This window comes from Elephantulus edwardii, unplaced genomic scaffold (assembly GCF_000299155.1).
Source record: "Elephantulus edwardii isolate Elephantulus edwardi_28Jun2011 unplaced genomic scaffold, EleEdw1.0 scaffold00151, whole genome shotgun sequence".
Taxonomy (NCBI): domain Eukaryota; kingdom Metazoa; phylum Chordata; class Mammalia; order Macroscelidea; family Macroscelididae; genus Elephantulus; species Elephantulus edwardii.
Window position 1 is genome coordinate 5,708,567 of NW_006399901.1, and position 19,030 is coordinate 5,727,596.

Sequence of the window (19,030 nt, forward strand, 5' to 3'; positions counted from 1 at the left end):
AGTCACAGGCAACTCATAGCGACCCTATGCAGGAGAGTCCTCGATGCTTGGGTGCCTTTCATCCTCTCTCCAGGTTCATAGGGTTTCCGGAGGCAAGCTGTTATGGAATTGGATGCCACTCCTCCTTCCAATCAAGGCCATAGTCTTTGCAATTACTTGCTATGCGTAAAAAAGCTGGATTAGGGACGATAGAAGGAGAGTTGATGCCTTTGAACTGTGGTGCTGGAGAAGAGTATTAAATATACCATGGGCTGAATATACCTATGTGATTTTGACAAAAGCATAGTGTGTCCACGATGACAGTATCATATGGGATAGTGTCACCGCCCTAACATATGTAACGATTTCTCCATCAATCCCCTGCTGACAGACTGCTGACTCATAACTACCTTATTCATAATAGAACAAAGCTCTGCTTCAGCCCACAGCGTCCTCAGAGCCTTTACTGTGCTTAAGCCCACTGTCCCGGTCATTGTGTCACTTGCCTGGCTCACTTTCAGGTTGTTGTTTTTAGGTCCTGTTGAGTTGACTGCAACTCACAGTGACCCTGTGAATAATAGATCCGAACCTTCCTCTGTCCTGTGCCATCCTCATCATCTCTGATACCCTTGCACCCACTGCTGCAGTCACTGTATTGGTCCATTGAAGGCCTTCCTCTCCTTTGCTGCCCCTTGACCTTTCCAAGCATGATGCCTTTTTCCAAAGACTGCCCTCTCCTAACACCCTTTGCCCAAAGTATGTGAGATGCAGTTTCACCATCCCCTCCAAGGAGCACTCTGGCTGCGCTTTTTCGAGACGTATTTGTTTGTTCTTTTGACAATCCCTGGGCTATTCAGTGCTCTTCTCCAGCAGCCCCACTCAAAGGCAGCCATTCTTCCCCTGTCATCCTTAGGCACTCTCCAACTTTCAGATGCATAGCAAGTGATTCAAAAGGCCACAGCTTGGATCAGGGCCACCTTAGTCTTGAAGCTGACATCCTTGCCGCTTTCTGGAGGAGAGGGGTATTGTCCTGTGTTGTTTTCTGCCCACTCCGTGGCCCTTGCCTCAGTGGCCACCCCTCCAACCCTGGCAGGAAGCGTCCTTCGAGTACCTGCAGAACGAGGGTGAGCGTCTGCTCCTGGAGGCCATGGACGAGCTGGAGGTGGCATTCAACAACACCAGCGTGCGCACCGACTGCAACCACATCTTCCTCAACTTTGTGCCCACCGTCATCATGGACCCCTACAAGGTTCCTCGGAGGGTGGGAGGTTCCCGGCCTGTGGGGGTCACATCACCGTAGCCCTGAGTTCTAGGATGAGCATGCCCACGTGAGAAGCTCAGCTGCCGAGGGAGGAGAGCGGGCTTATGGTCCTTTAATTCTAGAGCCCCTAGTACTGTCCCTCTTTCGTGGGCCTGTATCACTTTGGGGACAATACGCTACCCTCAGTGGCTGGGAGAACGGAAGTTCATCCCTTTCCCTGATCCTAGACTCAGTTGAGACTTGACCTTGGAGGGGAAGGCAGAGGTTTGCATGGTGATGGTTCTGGGTTGAAAGGGGTCTCAATATGTCATCATGGCAGCTGTGAGGTGGGGATCGGGGTGTGGTCTGATCCCTCCCAAATCTGTCTAGTTCCTGAAGGCATGTCTAGTTTAGGACATGGGATGGCGATGAGGCTGGTGTGGTGTAGTAGTATAGCCTGCACCTTGACTGCCAGTTTCCTTGTCTGCCAGTGGGTGATAGAAAGCCCAGCCTCCCCGAGATCATGAATTTTAAAGGCCTAACACCCTGTGCATCACTGTTATTAGGGAATCATTGTTGGACAGGTGTCCCCACATTTTATAGTCTCAAGGGTCCTGGATTATAATCAGTGCTAGCACTGTTCTGTGTGTGCAGGGGGGTGGGGCGGGCTCTGAAATTGATTCTTGCACGTTTTGGGGGTAGATTGAGGAGTCGGTGCGCTCCATGGTCATGCGCTACGGGAGCCGTCTGTGGAAGCTCCGCGTGCTGCAGGCTGAGGTCAAGATCAACATCCGCCAGACCACCAGCAGCACCGCCTTACCCATCCGCCTGTTCATCACCAACGAGTCGGGCTACTACTTGGACATCAGCCTCTACAAGGAAGTGACCGACCCCAGATCAGGAAATGTAAGGCTGGGCCTGGCCCCCTACACTTCTTAGAGCAGAGCTGGGAGCCTTGAGGTCATAGATTCAGGCCATGTCCAGTGGCTTTTTGAGTATGAGAAATTCTCCTTGAACCTCTATATCCGAAATGTGCTAGGGAGGAGAATGAATCTTCCAAGAGTTAATCAATCCTGGGATCATTCTTGGCATGAGAAAAGCACTGGTGGGTCAGTGGTTATAATGCTGGGCTGCTAACTGACAGGTTGGCGGTGCAAACTGCTCCTTGGGAGAAATGAGCGGCAGCCTGCTTCTGTAAAGATTGCAGCGTGGCAACCCTGTGGGGCTCTGCTCTCTGCTCTGCAGGCCACAACAGCAACAAGTTTGGGTTAGGAGGGAGATACATATAGATATAGGGCCTAGTGGTAAGAGAATGTGCTGTAATCCTGAAGGCGTGCAATTTGAACCTACCAGACACGCCATGGGAGGATGCGCAATCTCCTCCCGTGCGATTAACTGCCTTGGAAAACCTGCTCGAGAGCCAGCTATGGGTCTGTTCCAACTCAGTGGTACACAGCAGCAGTAACAACAAAATACACACACACACACACACACACACACACACACATACATATATTTTATGTGTGTGTGTATGCATGTGTGTGTATATATATACATATACACACACACACATACGTACATACATCATGCTTGGCAGGGTGGAAGGATGGATAAAGAGAGGGAGACCATCGATGACATGGACTGATTCAGGAACTGGGGTAATGGGGGTAGGTGTGTCAGAGACACAGTTTAGGGCTGTGGTACATAGGGTCACTATGAGTCGCAAGTGACTCGATGGTACATAACAACAACATATATACACGTATACACATATACATATGTATACACATGTACGTAAAATAGAATATTTTAGTATTAAATACTAATACTAGTATTCTATTAATACACTATTCGTATTTAATATTAAATTCTAATAGTGGCTTAGAGGTAAGGCATGGGGCTGCTAGCCCAAAGGCACATGGTTCAAACTGATCAGCTGTTCTGCAGGAGACAGATGGGCAGTCTCCTCCTGTATGATGATTTACGCCTCTGAAAGCCCACTGGAGGGTCAGCTATGGGTCAATTCCAGCTCGACTGTACTTAACAGTTACATATATATTTGTGTCCAGGCTGTGGAATGGCCAATGGACTCTAAACACCCAGCTGCCAGTTAGGACCCCGACACCTAATGCACCAAGACCACACACACACACACGCACACACACGTGTATGGGTGTGCACATATATAAACTTTTTAGTTCTGAACCAATTTAAGACTTCTAAGAAGTTTCAAAACTAGAAAAAGTAAAACACAGAACGTTCCCAGGACCTTTCCTGCAGCTTCTCCTCGTGACAGCGTCCTATTATCCAAAGCAGGATGTTGTCACTGGTGTACTGCTCTTAAATGCAAGCCTTGTTTGGATTTTCCCAGCTTTCACACACATGCTTGCTCTTTGGTGTATAATGCTGTGCCAGTTGACTTTTGGAGTTAGATATGGCCTTGGAGCTTCCGCACCTGTCACTGTGCCTTCTTGTATTAGCTCTCCCGAGCACATGCTCCATCTTTCAATGTCGTGTGCTTTGCTTCCCCCGTTGTGTCCCATCGAGCATTGGGGAGAAAGAAACGGGACAGGGCAGTGGTTCTGGGTGACTTAGCGACCTCCCTTCCTCATGAAGTCTTTCTTTTGCATCCAGATCATGTTTCATTCTTTCGGCGACAAACAAGGACCCCAGCATGGGATGCTGATCAACACACCGTATGTAACCAAAGACCTGCTGCAGGCCAAGCGCTTCCAGGCGCAGTCCCTGGGAACCACATACGTGTACGACTTTCCGGAAATGTTCAGACAGGCAAGTCTTCTGCCTAGGGCGTGGTGGCACCCTCGGCTGACCCCACCAGTATGAACCCAGCTTATCCTTAGTTACCCTTCCGAAGAACCTGTCCCCAGAACAAGGCCTTCATGAGGAACAGGAAATACACCTTGGGAATGACTGTGTAGCATTTGCCTCTAAAAGAAATCTCATTTTGTCCTAATGAGAGAAGTCATATAAGGTAGAAATGTTGGGAAATAAAAGGAGAGGAGGAAGAGGGAAAAAGTCACAAAATGGAAATGTCTGAAAGACAGATTGTTGAGCATTTTAGCGTATTTCCTTCTGGTCTTGTTAATTTGTTAAGTTTGCTCATTTGTTAAGTATCTGGTACCTTCCTGGTGGAGGGTCAGTGAAAGAGAGGAAGACCCTCCATGAGAGGGATTGATCCAGTGACCACAGCCACGGGCTCAAGTGTATCGGGGATAAAGAGGGTGCACCATAGGACAGGGTTCAGATCTGTTGTTCATCGGGTCCCTGTGAGTCACCCTCCGTTAGACAGCAGCTAACAACAGCAGCACCTGGGTGGGAAAGACAGACCCTCAGCGAGGTGGATTCACGAAGTGACTAACCCTGGGCTTGAGTGTGATGGAGATTGTGAGGGCCGCACAGGAGAGGGCAGGGCTCTCATCCTGTTGTTTATAGGCTCACTGTGAACCATAGCCAGCTCGATAGCACCTAATGACAGCTGCCTGCCTGGTCTTCAGCCTTCTGAATGGTCACAGCCATTGGAAACGCTGGGGAGCAGTTCTGCACTGCTCATGTCGGGGGTCACCACAAGTTGGAGGTGACTTGACAACATCTAGTGACAAGTGTTTGCACAGCATGTACATTAGAAGGAAGACAGGAAAGCGTGTACAGGATGAATAGAGTCCAGAGAAGGGCCAGCTTGGGGTTGGCAGCAATGGAGGGAACAGAAATGGAACCCAAAGGGACGCACCTTCCTTTGTATCTTACTTCTTTAAAGGATGTTTTCATATCTTCTTTGTTTAAAGAATCTTAAGCAGTCTGGGAAAAATTAAAACTGACCAGCATGATTATGAATGCTTGGGTATTTAATTGTTGTTATGTGCTGCCGTCGAGTCACTTGCAACTCACAGCAACCCTATTTACAACAGCCCTAAACCCCACTCTATCCTGGGCCAACCTCATGGTCTCTGACACACCTATCCCCATTACCGCAGTCACTGAATCAATCCATCTCCTCCAGGGTCTTCCTCTCCTGCACTGTCCCTCCACCCTTCCACGCATGACTTCCCTCTCCAAGGACTGGTCCCGCCTTACAACATATCCAAACTATGTCAGACAAAGCTTCAGAATCCTTGCCTCCAAGGATCAGGCTGGTTTCACCCTCTCTAGGATGCACCTGTTTGTTCTTCTGGTAGTCCATGATATATTCAATACTCTTCTCCAGCACTACAGCTCAAAGGCATCAATTTTCGTTATACTTTAAATGACTTGTTGTTTTTGTTGTTATGTGCCGTCGAGTCGTTTGCGACTCATAGCGACCCTATGCACAACAGCCCTAAACCCTGCTCTATCCTGCGCCAACCGCACCGCCTCTGACACACCCATCCCGATTACCCCAGTCACTGAATCAATCCATCTCATAGAGGATCTTCCCCTCCTGCGCTGTCCCTCCACCCTCCCAAGCATGATGTCCCTCTCCAAGGACCCGTCCCTTCTGGCAACATGTCCAAAGTATGTCAGACGAAGCCCCAGAATCCTTGCCTCCAAGGAGTAGCTTGGTGTAATCCTCTCCAAGATGAATCTGTTTGTTTTCCTGGCAGTCCATGGTACATTCAGTACCCTTCTCCAGCACCACAGCTCAAAAGCATCCACTCTCCTTCTGTCCTCCCTAGTCATTGTCCAACTCTCTGATGCATAACAAGCGATTGCAAAGACCATGGCCTGTATCAGGCGCACCTTAGTCTCCAGAGAGACACTGTTGCTCCTGAGTACCTTGAGAGGTCCCTAACAGCAGACTTTCCCATCACGATACGCTTTTTGATTTCCTGACTGCTGGTGCCAAGAGTGTTGACTGTGGAGCCAAGCAAACTAAAGCTGTGAACACTCTCAATCTCTTTGTCATCCATCCTGATGCTGCTAATTGGTCCAGTGGTGAGAATCTTTGTCTTCTTGACATTGAGCCTTAGTCCATACTGAAGGCTGCAGTCCTTGACCCTTTTTTTTTTAAATCCTAAGTCATTTAAGTTGAAAACTTAAATGACTTAGGATTTAAAAAAAATAGTTGGAAAATTCACATCAGAATCCCACTAGGTCATCCCGTTCTGGATCAGATGGTACATTCTTCTGGATTACTTTCACTTTTTCTCTTTCCTCTCCTCTTCCCAGGCACTCTTTAAACTCTGGGGCTCCCCAGAGATGTACCCCAAAGACATCCTGACGTACACCGAGCTGGTGCTAGACTCGCAGGGGCATCTGGTGGAGATGAACCGACTTCCGGGAGGAAATGAGGTAAGAGCTCAGCGGAGCCCGGCTCCAGGCGTGACTGACCCTTTACTCAACTGTCCCCTGAGAAACAACCAGCCTCTCGCATGTGCCCCTCTCTCACCAGGTAGGCATGGTGGCCTTCAAGATGCGCCTCAAGACCCGAGAGTATCCAGCCGGGCGGGATGTGATTGTCATCAGCAATGACATCACATTCCGCATTGGGTCCTTTGGACCTGGGGAAGACCTTCTATACCTGCGGGCATCTGAGATGGCACGGGCAGAGGGCATCCCCAAAATCTACCTCGCAGCCAACAGTGGGGCCCGCATCGGCCTTGCAGAGGAGATCAAGCACATGTTCCAGGTGGCATGGGTGGACCCTGAAGACCCTCACAAAGTGAGTCCCGAAGTGAACCACTCAGCCAGAATAGAAATTCTTCTGTTGTGATGTACGTGGTTTTCGAGACTTGCCACTAAGTCATTCCTCAGCTCTTGGCGACCCCATGAACGTGGAACAAGCACTGCCAGGCCCCTTCCCATCCCCATGGTCACTTGCAAGATGGACCGTTGTGATTCATGAAGTTCCCACTGGCTGAGTTTTCAGAAGTACAGCTGTAGGCTTTTCCTCCTAATCTGTCTTCACGTGGAAGCTCCACAGAAACCCTTCATGCAGAAAGCACAGATCCACACACTGTTTATAAAGAGACAAGTATAGTGTATCTGCCACGTCGGTTTCACGGGTGTGTTCTTCTTGTTAGGTGCTCTTGCGTTCACTAAGACTCATCGCGGCCCAGTGCCCAAGAGATCAGAACTTGCCCCGTCCTGTCATTTTCATGGTCTTCCACATGCCCGACCCCATTGGTACAGCCTCTGTGTCAGCCCATCCTGAGTGTCCTCTCGTTCTCGGACCCTCCACCCTTCCCAGCATGATGTCCTTTCCCAAGGACTGACCCCTCCTGATAATATGTCCAAACTATGTGAGGTGAAGCTTCACCGTCCTTGGCTCTAAGGAGCACCCTGGAATGCTCTTCCTCCAAGATAGATTTATTTGTTCTTTTGGCATTCTGTGGGATATTCAGTACTTTTCTCCAACCCCACAAGTCAAAGGCATTCCTTATTCAGATGTTGTTGTATTGTTGTTAGCTGCCATTGAGTCAAGTACGACTCCTAGCAACCCTATGAACAAAAGATCCGAACCCTGTTTATCCTGTGCCATCCTCACACTTCCTCACACAGGTGCCCATTGCAGCAGTCATGATGTCAGTCCACCTGGTCAAGGGTCTTTCTCTCCTCCACTGACCCCCCACCCTTCCCAGCATCATGTCCCTCTCCAAGGAATAGCCCCTTCTAGCAACATGCCCAAAGTATATGAGGTGAAGCTGCATCATTCTTGCCTCCAAAGAGCACTCCGGCTGCTCCTTCTCTAAGACAGATCTGTTCGTTCTCTTGCCGTCCATGGGATGTTCAGTGCTCTTCTCCAATACCACAGCTCAAAGGCGTCAATTCTTTTCCTGTCATCCTTATTCATTGTCCTGCTCTCAGATACATAGCTAGTAATTGGAAAGACCATGGCCTGAATCGGATGCATCTTAGTCCTTAAACTGACATCACTACTCCTCTATAATTTGGGGAGGTCCCTAACTGCAGATTTTCCCAATGCAATGTGTCTCCTTATTTCCTGAATGCTGGTACTTTGGGTGTAAAGGAAGGAATTGCAGCAAATAGGTGTAGTGATTAGGAAAGAAAAAAAAAGCCTTGTGGGAAATGATAGGGGGGGTGGCGGGGAGGTTGAAAACCAGTAACTCGGAGGAATGAGGGAAAGTGTGGAGTTGTGCTGTGAGGTGAGGGAACTGAAAACAAGCAGATGCTGGAGAGATCGTGGCTCGCATCCAGACCCCCACAATGAAGTGAAAATTGCAATGAAGTGAGTCACACCAGTATTTTTTTTGTTTCCCAGTGAACATAAAAACTATGCTTATACCAGACTATAGTGCAATAGCATTATGAAGAAGTTTGAAATATTGTGAGAATTCCCAAAATGTAACACATGTGCACACGTGCAGTCAAAAGTAGAGCTTGCTCGATGCCAGGGTACCACATATCTTCAGCTTGTGTAAAAATAGAATTATATACACCAAACATAATAAAGCTAAGCTTCCATGTGTGTGATTAACACGGAATTAGCCAAAACCCCAAATGAATAGCCCTGGAGTTGATTCCAATTCATGGCAACCCAGGAGAGTAGAACCGTGTACTTCATAGAGGTTTCATTGGCTGATTTTGAAGGGAGTAGGTCACCAGACCATTCGTCCGCAGCACCTGTGGGCGGATTTAAACCTCCAATCTTTCAGTTACCCTTGTCTGTGCCATCCAAGGAAGGCAGTGTTTTGATAGCTGATGTTATTAGCATGATCATTCCCTTCCCTACAATGCTGACATTAAAGCAGTAGAAGAAAAGTGACTACTAGGGACAGAAAGAGCTCTTGTGGCACCTGAGGTTGAGGCAGTCAGCTGCTAACCAGAAGGCCAACAGTTCAAACCCAGCAGCTGCTCCACAGATGAAAGGTGAGGGAGTCTGCTTCTGTAAAGATTGGAAACCCTAGGTTGTCGTTGTGTGCCATCAAGTAAGTCAAGACCACCTCTCCAGCAGGTTTTCCCAAACTGCAAATCACACAGGAGGAGAATGGCTGTCTTTATCCTCTAGGGCAGCTGGTAGATTCTCCCACCTGCCTGCAGGGTTGGCAGTCTACTCCTTCACCACTAGGCCACCAGCGCTCCCTGAGAAATCCCCAGGGGAAGTTCTCCTCCATCCTACAGACCTACCATGATGCAGTTGATGAAATGGCAGTGGGTTTGATTTTGTTAAGTGAGGGAACTGAATGCAGAGCTTCACCGAAGTATGTTTTTTTTTTCATTGAAGGGATTCAAGTACCTGTACCTGACCCCACAAGACTATACCAGAATCAGCTCCCTGAACTCCGTGCACTGTAAGCACATCGAGGATGGAGGGGAGTCCAGGTAGGTGCTTTCTCATCGCTGCAGTCATGGCTGTCGAGCTGGCTTAAGTCACAGAGACCCCCGTGTGTATGAGAGACTTCGTCCACATGGCCTGGCTCTGTGCTGTCTCCACGGTCACTGGCGTGTTTAATTCCATTTGGTGCATTGAGGGCTGGTCTCCTGGCGCTGTGTGGAACAGCATGCTTCCAGCTGACTGATGGTTTGACTGTACACTATACAGAAACGCTCCTCCAGATTGCTATCAGAGGAATGTGGGGCTGGGGCTCACGCCTCAGTCAGGCCACCTCCCAGCGGGCAGACGTCTTTACTTGGGGGCGGGATTGTTGATACAGCAGCCTCAAGCATTCTCATGAGGGTCCCTTGACTTCCCATTTCATCTCATCATGACTGCTTTACCCTCAACCAGGGGCCTTTGAGAAGCTTGTTAGTCTCCAGTATTTCTGAGCAGAGTTTTGTGGGGCTTTTTAAATTATTATACTAGTTTATTTATAAAATTAAAATACACTGCTTTCCAATTTCCCTCACCCCCCCATCAAATTGTACAATCCCATGTTTAATCCCCCCTCCCCCTGCACATCCTCATCCCTCTGCTTCCACCCTCCCCCCTCTTGGATTCTTACGCTCATTCTACAATAATGGTTTTATACAATGTTTGTCCTTATGAGACTGAGTTAGTTCACTCAGCATAATGCTCTCCAGTCCCTCCCAAGCTAGGTAATAATTTACAAAATCATTACTCCTCTGTGCTGCATAGTATTCCACTATGTGCATGTACCATGATTTCTCAATCCATCCATTTGTGGTTGGACACCTGAGCTGTTTCCGTGTTCTTGTGATGGTGAATGATGCTGCTGTGAACATTAGTGTACAAGTCTCCATTTGCGCCTCAGTTCTCATTTGCAGAGCTGTTCTTAACCCACTTTTGGTCCTCGAAGGTATGTGATCACTGACATCATCGGGAAGGATGACGGGCTGGGTGTGGAGAACCTGAGGGGCTCAGGCACGATTGCTGGGGAGTCCTCTCGGGCCTACGAGGAGATCGTCACCATCAGCTTGGTGAGTCCCCACCTCCTCTCCTTTTATTTTCTTTCTCCGACTTTTTACTATGCAAACTTTTGTATCATTACAAAAGTTAGGGAAATTTCTTTACCCCATGTGCCCACCACCCCGCATTAGTAGTGCAGTGACAGGCAGCCTTTATCAGTTCCCACCCCCTTTACAGAAGGACGAGGCTGTCATTGTACCTGGAAAAATCACCAATAGTTCTTCAGCCTCACTGCCACCCAGTTTGTGCTCCATTCTAAGTTGTCTCTGAAATACCTTTTACAATTGTTCAGCTGGAGTCAGGGCCCAACCTCTTCCTAGTTTAAAGGCCTTTGTTATTGTTGATTGCTGTTAAGTCGAGTCCGACTCTTAGTGACCCTATAAACAAAAGACCTGAAATCTGTTCTACAGCTATCGTCATCTAAGTTCATAGAGTTTCCACAGGCATGTGGTTTATGAAGTGGACACCACTCCTGCTTCCAAACCTGTCTTAATCTGGAAGCTCCACCAAATGCTGTCCGCCATGGGTAACCATTATGGCATTTGACACCCCAAAGGCACAGGGTTTGGCATCACAGCAACCCCTTAAGTGTCTTAAAAAACCGCTGTCTGATTTAAATGGCCGTAAGATGGTTATCCACCCCCCACTTTGGCCTTCCTCAAAATACTTTTTGTTTCTAATATTATTATTATTACTAGAAGTATAATTTGTTTTTATTGTTATTAGGAGCTGTTGAGTCAACTAAGACTCCTGAACTACAGATCTGAACCCTGTCCTGTCCTGTGCCGCCCTCATCGTCTCTGGCACACTCGCGCTCGTTGTTACAGACACTGTCACAGTACATCTCATTGAGGGTCTTCCTCTCTTTTTGCTGACCCTCCAACTTTCCAAACATGGTGTCTTTTTCCAAGGACTAGCCTCTCCTGTTGGAAGCAGGAGTGGCATCCACTTCCTAAACAACACGCCTCTGGAAACTCTATGAACTTTGATAAATGACAGTAGTTATAGGAAGGCTTTAGGCCTTTTATAGGGTCGCTATGAGTCGTGCCATACTCAGTGGCCATCAACAACAATAGCCCCTCCTAACAACATGCTCAAAATAAGTGAGACAGAGTTTCACCATCCTTAAAGGAACACTCTGGTTGCACTTTCTCTAAGACATATTGTTTGTTCTTTTGGTAGTCTATGGGGTATTCAATACTCTTCTCTAGCACCACAGCTCAAAGTCTTCAATTCTTCTGTCACCCTTATTCATTGTCCAGCTCTCAGATGCATACCAAGTGAATGGAAAGGTCCACGGCCTGAATCCGGTGCACCTTAGTCATTAAACTGACATTTTACTCCTTAACAGCTTAGAGAGGTCCTTGACAACAGGTTTATACAATGTAATACGCTTTTTGATTTCTTGGCTACTAGTAGCAAGAGTGTGTTTTAAAAAATTATTGAACATTAAATGAGTACCCACCCCAACCACCCACATTTCCTTAAAATATTTTCCATTTCTACTAGTAGGATAATTTGTAGTAGAGTAATAATACTCTTTAAATGGTGAGTCACCATTCAAGCTTTATTTTCACATATGGTGTTGGATCTTCTAAAGTGGAGGTATGCTGACCATCAGCATCTCGGCTTCATTTTTATAATATCGGGGTGTTTGGGGTTTTTTTTGTTTAGATATAATTTTTAAATTTTGAGATAGTTTAAGACTCACAAGACGTGAATGCCTGTGTTATTCTTTTCCCAGCCTCCTCCAATGAGAGCACCTTCTATAACCACTGTACACTTCAAAACTAGGACGTGGTCTTTGGCACAATATTATTGACTTGCCACAGAGCTCATTTAGCATCTCCTCATTTTTGTTAAGTTAAAAGGATTCATGGAAATGAGAATGAATCACAGGGAGGAAGTGGGTAAGATGTGACGATGACATTGAGTGTATTGTAACTAATGTTAGGAAACAAAATGTATATGAGTGGTTGATGAAAAACTAATTTGCTTTGTAACAACAAAATATGTTGGACTGTCCAGTGTCTGCAGTTTATCTTAAGGGATCCTCTCAGTAACCCATCAGCCTCCTCCTTTCTGAATATGCAGCCAAGAGCCACATGGTGACCAAAAGAATGGGCTTTTGTCTCTGCAATTTGACCCAGATCAGGCTGCCAATGATCACAGTGTTGCTTTCATTGGTGCCCAGCACATTCCTGGGTCCTTGCTGCCCTGTGCGGTGAGCACCCACAGTCACTCAGCTGCGATCTTGTCTCTGCAGGTGACCTGCCGAGCCCTGGGTATTGGGGCCTACTTGGTGAGGCTGGGCCAGCGCGTGATCCAGGTGGAGAATTCCCACATCATCCTGACCGGAGCAGGGGCACTCAACAAGGTGACCCAGAGAGGCTGCTGGCACGCATGAAGACGGGGTGGAGGGGACTGGGGTGTCCTCTTACCATTGTGCCCTGACCGAGTTGGTTTCCTCCACACGAAACCAGCTTCACTCTTCTTGACGTGAGAGCGCTCTGCAGTCTGCAGCTAGCCAGGCGCCTTCTGAGGCACAAAGTGCTGTGTCAAACTTGCCTTGCCTAGACATGGCGGGAGGGAGATTGCCGGGAGGTGGAGACAGAAGAGCTGTGGTCCTTCCAACAGTCAAAGGGCAAGACAGGAAAGTACCCAGATGGCGAAAGTGCTAGCGCAGAGTTAAAACCTGGGGGCCTCTGCAGACCCAGGAGGGCTGGTTATCCAGTGATCCCCAGACCCAACCTCCAAGGACCCTGATGCTGTCGAGGGTGAGGCCCACGAACTGGAATTTACATTTTCAGCTCTTTCTCAGGTGGTACTGATGCTGCTGGCTTGGGGGCCCTGCCGTTTGAGAACCTTTTGTTACGTGCCATCGAGTAGACTCAGCGACCCTATGAACAACAGATCTTTCAGCAGCCACTAAAAATGGAGGAGTGCAATAATATGGAAAGTAGTAGGGAAAATACAGAATTCTGATTCACACAAGCATTGTGATCCTAACTACATAGAGACAGGGTCATACTCTGAATTGAAGCAAAATTATGAATGAATTCTTCCCCCTCCTTCTTCAAACTTTCTGTATTATGTAGTAATTTACACAATTTCAGCATAGTGTAATACCACGTTAGTAATGTTGTTTTGTTTTGTTTTTTTTTTTTAAATATTAGTGATACAAAGTGTTAGCTCCACCAGTAGAGCCTGACACTTTTTAGGGGTGCTTAGACTCCTGTTCTCTCCCCCTTTCTCTAACGGGAGTTTCCACTTTATGACTGAAGCTTACCCAGCCCTGCCTCAAAGCACTAGGAAGCCTCCTCCTTTTGACTCGCTTCTGTAACCAGCTGCTCACCGGTTCCCAATGCAGCTGGGCTGCATTTTTTAAATGGGGGGGGGCTATAGGGGGGTTGATGTCTAGGCCTCAGTCCCCAAAGTTCTTACATGTTTGATCTGGGCATCAGAAGTTTTGAAAGCATCCGGGTGATTGTTGCATATGGTCAGGGCTGGGAATCATGGGTCAAGATGGAGATGGGTGGAGGTGGGCAGGGGTTCACTAACAGAGATAATGTTCACGCAGGTCCTGGGGAGGGAGGTTTACACATCCAACAACCAGCTGGGCGGTGTGCAGATCATGCACTACAACGGTGTCTCGCATATCACTGTCCCTGACGACTTTGAGGGCGTTTATACCATCCTTGAGTGGCTATCCTATATGCCAAAGGTAAATGTTCGCCTCGTCATTATCAGAATCCAAGCCAGCTTGTTTGCTGGTTGTGTCCACATCGCCTCCTGGGTGGTGCGGGAGGGTGGGCAGCAGGGAGAACAGTGAGTGGGGCTCAGGCTGTTCTTCATTCCTCTCTTACTTCCACCTGGGCACTGACTGCCCCTTGCTCTTTAGGAGAGATAGGGGCTCTGATGGGCTAGTTGTAATGTGTTGCACTGTCAACCCAAAGACAGGCAGTTCGAACTCACCAGCTGCTCCTCTGGAGGAAGGTAGGCAATCTCCTCTCATGGAGTCAGCTCTGAGTTGGCTCCCAACAGCAGTGAGAGAGCAAGAGTGCCATCTGCAGTAATATAATTCTTTAGAAAGGATGGTTGTGACTTCCAGCCAGAGAGGCAGCACTGGACAAGAAGTTTTGCAGTTCGTCTAGGTTTGGCCCCTGACTTCCTCCTTAGTAAAAACATGACACTTAGTGTCTTTCTCTCTGGGGGCCTCAGCTTCCTCATCTGGAAATAGAAGTGTTAGTCACACCAGTGCTGTGGTATTAGGACGACAACATAAGACGGGGTTCAGAGCACAACACTTAATACAACTCAAACCCGTTGCCATGGAGTCAGAATTGACTCCTTGTTGACTCTCTTTTTGGTTTCTGAAGCTGTAAATCACATCGAGAGGAGGTTGCCCATCTTTCTCGTACAGAGAGGGGCAGCTATGCCATCAGAAGGCCCAGAGCATTTCATAGACCTTCACCAAGTCCTGCATAATGATTAGCTATTCCAGTTGGACTTGTTGTATTAACCAGCTGTTTGGGTCTCAGTTTCTTGACTATGGTTGTGAGTATTTGCCTCACTCACAGGTAACCTGCTGAGAAGCAACCAAAAAAAGACGTGTTGTTGTTGTGTACTGTCAAGTCAGAACCAACCCATAGCTGACCTTCCAGTGGGTTTTCAGGGGCAGCTGGGGGCTTCAAACCTTTTGGATTGTAGCACAGCTTCTTGTCACTAGGTCACTAGAGCTCCCCAAGAAAGACGTAATTGTATTGTAGCATCTTATACAACTAGATGAGCTTGTTATTCTTCATTATAATTATTACCAAAGCTCCCTTCTAGGGTCCAGCTTATCCCCAGACCACTTGCCAAGAGCTCCAGTTTAAATATCACAAATGATAGCATATATTCCTGAGTATTCTTTTATTCTGTTTTCCCACTGCTGCTTTTCCTAACTGTTGCCAGTCTCTGCTGCTCACTTTTCTTTTAAAAAGGCATTATTCTCTCTCTCTCTCTCCCCCCCCCTCCATCCCTCCCTCCCCTGGCCTTTTTGGAGCAATAGCAGCCCTTTCTTGCCATTGTTCCTCTTCCTAGAATCAACAAGTCAATCTGAACCTTGAAATACACTTCACTTGCTTGTCCACTACTGTCAAGTTAACTCTGATTAATATGACACTTCCTCTGGTTTCTGAGGCTACACCATCTTAATGGGAGGAGTCCACCCATCTCTTCTCCATAGAACTGTGGGCGGACTCAAACCACTGGAGCCATGCAACCTTTTAGTTAGCAGCAAAGTGTGCTACAGGATGCAGTACCAGATCAAATATACTTAGGAGTCCTTAAGCTGCATTTCAAAAGACTCTGAAAGGTTTTTTTCCTGAGCCTAGGATAAGGTGGGATGCTCTGGTGCCCTAATGGCAAGAAGCTGTGCTGCAATCCCAAAGGCATACAGTTTGAATCTCACCAGCTGTACCGTGGGAGAAGGATGGACATTCTTCTCCTGTACTATTAACTGCCTCTGAAAACCCACCAGAGTGTCAGCTGTAGGTCAGTTCTGCTTTAATGGTACACAGCAGCAATGATACAGTAGCACATGGGAGAGGCATCGATATTTATGTAGATATTCCCAGAGGGGCACACTTAAGATCAAATGCAAGGGAGCTGAGACGTTATTAAGTACCATGCATTGACTAATCCTTATTTGACATTTTCAACCAAAATAGGGGCTCCAGAAACCTTAGAATATGGTATTGATGCATAACTAGGCATAATCATAGCCAGATAAAGACACATAATAGTTGTTATTATAAGCATTAGAGGCTGAACTGAAGGCTTGTTTTCTTTTCTAGGATAATCGCAGCCCAGTCCCTATCATCACTCCCACTGACCCCATTGACAGAGAAATTGAATTCTGCCCATCCAGAGCACCTTATGACCCCCGGTGGATGCTTGCTGGAAGACCTCACCCAAGTAAGTCCTAAAGGGTAGTTAGCCCTAGGTCTAGGTATCAACATTTCTTTTTTGGGCTTGGGATAGTAGAACATGTGGGGAAAGCACTGATATTGGGGCAGATATGCCCAGAGAGGCACATCTGAGTTCAAATGCAGGAGAACAGAGATATTATTGTTACTAGGTGCTGTCAAATTGACAACAACTATCGCAGCCCTGTGAACAATAGATCTGAACTTTGCCCTATCCCTGGCTAATCCTCACCGTCTCTGTCATGACTTGTTGTGTGTCAGTCCATCTCATTGAGGGCCTTCCTCTTTCACTAACCCTCTACCTTTCCTTTACCAACATGATGTCTCTCTCCGAGGACTGGTTCCTCCTGAAAATATGCCCAGAGTAAGTAAGGAAAGTTTCACATCTTTCCCTCCAAGGCAAGGATTCTGGCCAAACTTTCTTCAAGACAGATTTGTTTGTTCTTTTGGCAATCCATGTTCAATACTCTTCTCCAACTCTACAATTTAGAGACATCAGTTATTTTTTTTTTTGTTCTTTCTTTTTCATTGTCCAACTTTACATAGGAAGCAACTGAAAATATCATGGCTTGGGACTGACATCAGGGTTGGGGTAAGACTGAGAAAAACTGGATAAATAATGTATACTGCATTGAAACAGATGAGGAAGAGAACAGTTTAAAAGTGATATATGGTAGGGTATTATGGTTATCACAAGAGTCCAGAATGAAGGTTTCGTAGTGGAGTGTACTCGGGGTGGGGTATGTGTATACCAGTGAAGGAATTTTTCTTTTACTTTTCAAAGAGAAGAGTGAGCTGGAGGAGAGGGGTGGACAGGGAGAAAAGTTCAACAATGAATGAATGGAAATCCAAAATCTCTGTAAAATGTTCATTAAAATTAATAAAAAAATAATGGATTGTACCAAGTGCACCTTGATCTTTAAGCTGATATCATTGCTCATTAGCGCTTTGGAGAGGTCATTGATAGCAGATTTTCCCAGTGTATTATGTCTTGGTTTTTTGACCATTACTACTCTGGGTGTTGATTGTGGATGCAAGTAAAATGAAATCCTTAATGACTTCAATCTTTTCTCCGTCTATCATGCTGTTGCCTCTTGGTCTAGAGGCAAGAATTTTTGTTTTCTTGATGCTGAGATGTAACCCATATTGAAGGCAATCAACAACAACAATCTGCTGTCAGGAACCTTTCCAGAATGCTGAAAAACAACAATGTCAGTCTAGAGACTAAGGTGCGCCTACTCCAGACCATGGACTTCACAATTACTTGTTATGCTTCAGAAAGGTGGACAATGACTAAGGATGACAGATGAATCAATGCCTTAGAATTGTGGTGTGCTAGAGAAGAGTCTTGAACATACCATGGACTGCCAAGAAAACAAATAGGTCTGTCTTGGAGAGGGTGAAACCATGTTTCTCCCTGGAGGCTAGGATTTTGAAGTTCTTTCTCACATATTTTGGACATGGGGCTGGGAGAGACTGGTTCTTGGAGAAGGACATCATGCTTGGAAGGGTGGAGGGGCAACGCAGGAGAGGAAGACCCTGAACGAGATGGATTGATACGGTGACGGGGCAATGAGGCTAGGTATGTTGGAATCAGTGAAACTGGCTCAGGACAGAGCTGGGTTCAGAGCTGCTGTACATAGGGTTGTTATGTGTCACAGGTGACTTGACAGCACATAACAACAAGAAGCTTTATACAAAGAGAACTCTGTGAATTTACCTCAGTGAGCAGCTTTGGCCTCTTCTTTCCTGCACAGATACACATGTACTTGTGTGCACACTCACAACACATAGATGCACTCCCATGTATTTACATAGCATTTCTTAAGCTCAAGGAACTGAAGAACAAATTCAAACCTCGAGTTGCTATAATCAAGGATGCTTTAGGAAGAATATTAAATCATTCAGGAAGTATTAAAAGAAGATGGAAAGAATATACTGAGTCACTGTATCAAAAGGAATTGGCAGACACAGAAAAATTTCATGAAACAACATATGAACAAGAGCCTATGGTGATGCAGGAAGAAGTTCAAGCTGCTTTGAAGGAAATAGCAAAAAATAAGTCCCCAGGAATAGATAGTATACCAATTGATATATTTCAGCTAACAGATGCTGCCCTGGACGTGCTCACCAAGTTATGCCAAGAAATCTGGAGAACAACCACTTGGCCAGCTGGCTTCCCATTCCAAAGAATGGTGACCCAACAGAGTGTGGAAACTATAGAACAATGTCATTGATTTCATATGCAAGCAAGATTCTACTGAAGATTATCCAAAAATGACCGGAACAGTACATCAGCAGAGAACTACCAGAAGTCCAGACTGGGTTTAGAAGGGGTCGTGGTACTAGGGATATTGTAGCTAATGTTAGATGGATCTTGGCTGAAAGCAGGGGATACCAGAGGAATGTCTATCTGTGTTTCATTGATTATGCAAATGCATTTGACTGTGTGGATCATAACAAACTGTGGCTGACTCTGAGAAGAATGGGAATCCCAGAACACTTGATCGTGCTAAT

At 46.6% G+C, this 19,030-nt stretch overlaps 1 protein-coding gene across 1 annotated transcript in view; it reads left to right on the plus strand.

The window, feature by feature from the left end:
• Window positions 1-19,030, plus strand: part of ACACB (acetyl-CoA carboxylase beta) — a 153,318-nt gene that overhangs the window by 119,193 nt on the left and 15,095 nt on the right. The window contains exons 34-43 of the mRNA XM_006894831.1: window positions 1,073-1,228; window positions 1,922-2,125; window positions 3,854-4,009; window positions 6,383-6,505; window positions 6,606-6,875; window positions 9,399-9,496; window positions 10,432-10,552; window positions 12,808-12,918; window positions 14,122-14,265; window positions 16,382-16,502. Coding sequence (XP_006894893.1) covers window positions 1,073-1,228; window positions 1,922-2,125; window positions 3,854-4,009; window positions 6,383-6,505; window positions 6,606-6,875; window positions 9,399-9,496; window positions 10,432-10,552; window positions 12,808-12,918; window positions 14,122-14,265; window positions 16,382-16,502 — 1,504 coding nt within the window. The remainder of the gene's footprint in view (window positions 1-1,072; window positions 1,229-1,921; window positions 2,126-3,853; window positions 4,010-6,382; window positions 6,506-6,605; window positions 6,876-9,398; window positions 9,497-10,431; window positions 10,553-12,807; window positions 12,919-14,121; window positions 14,266-16,381; window positions 16,503-19,030) is intronic.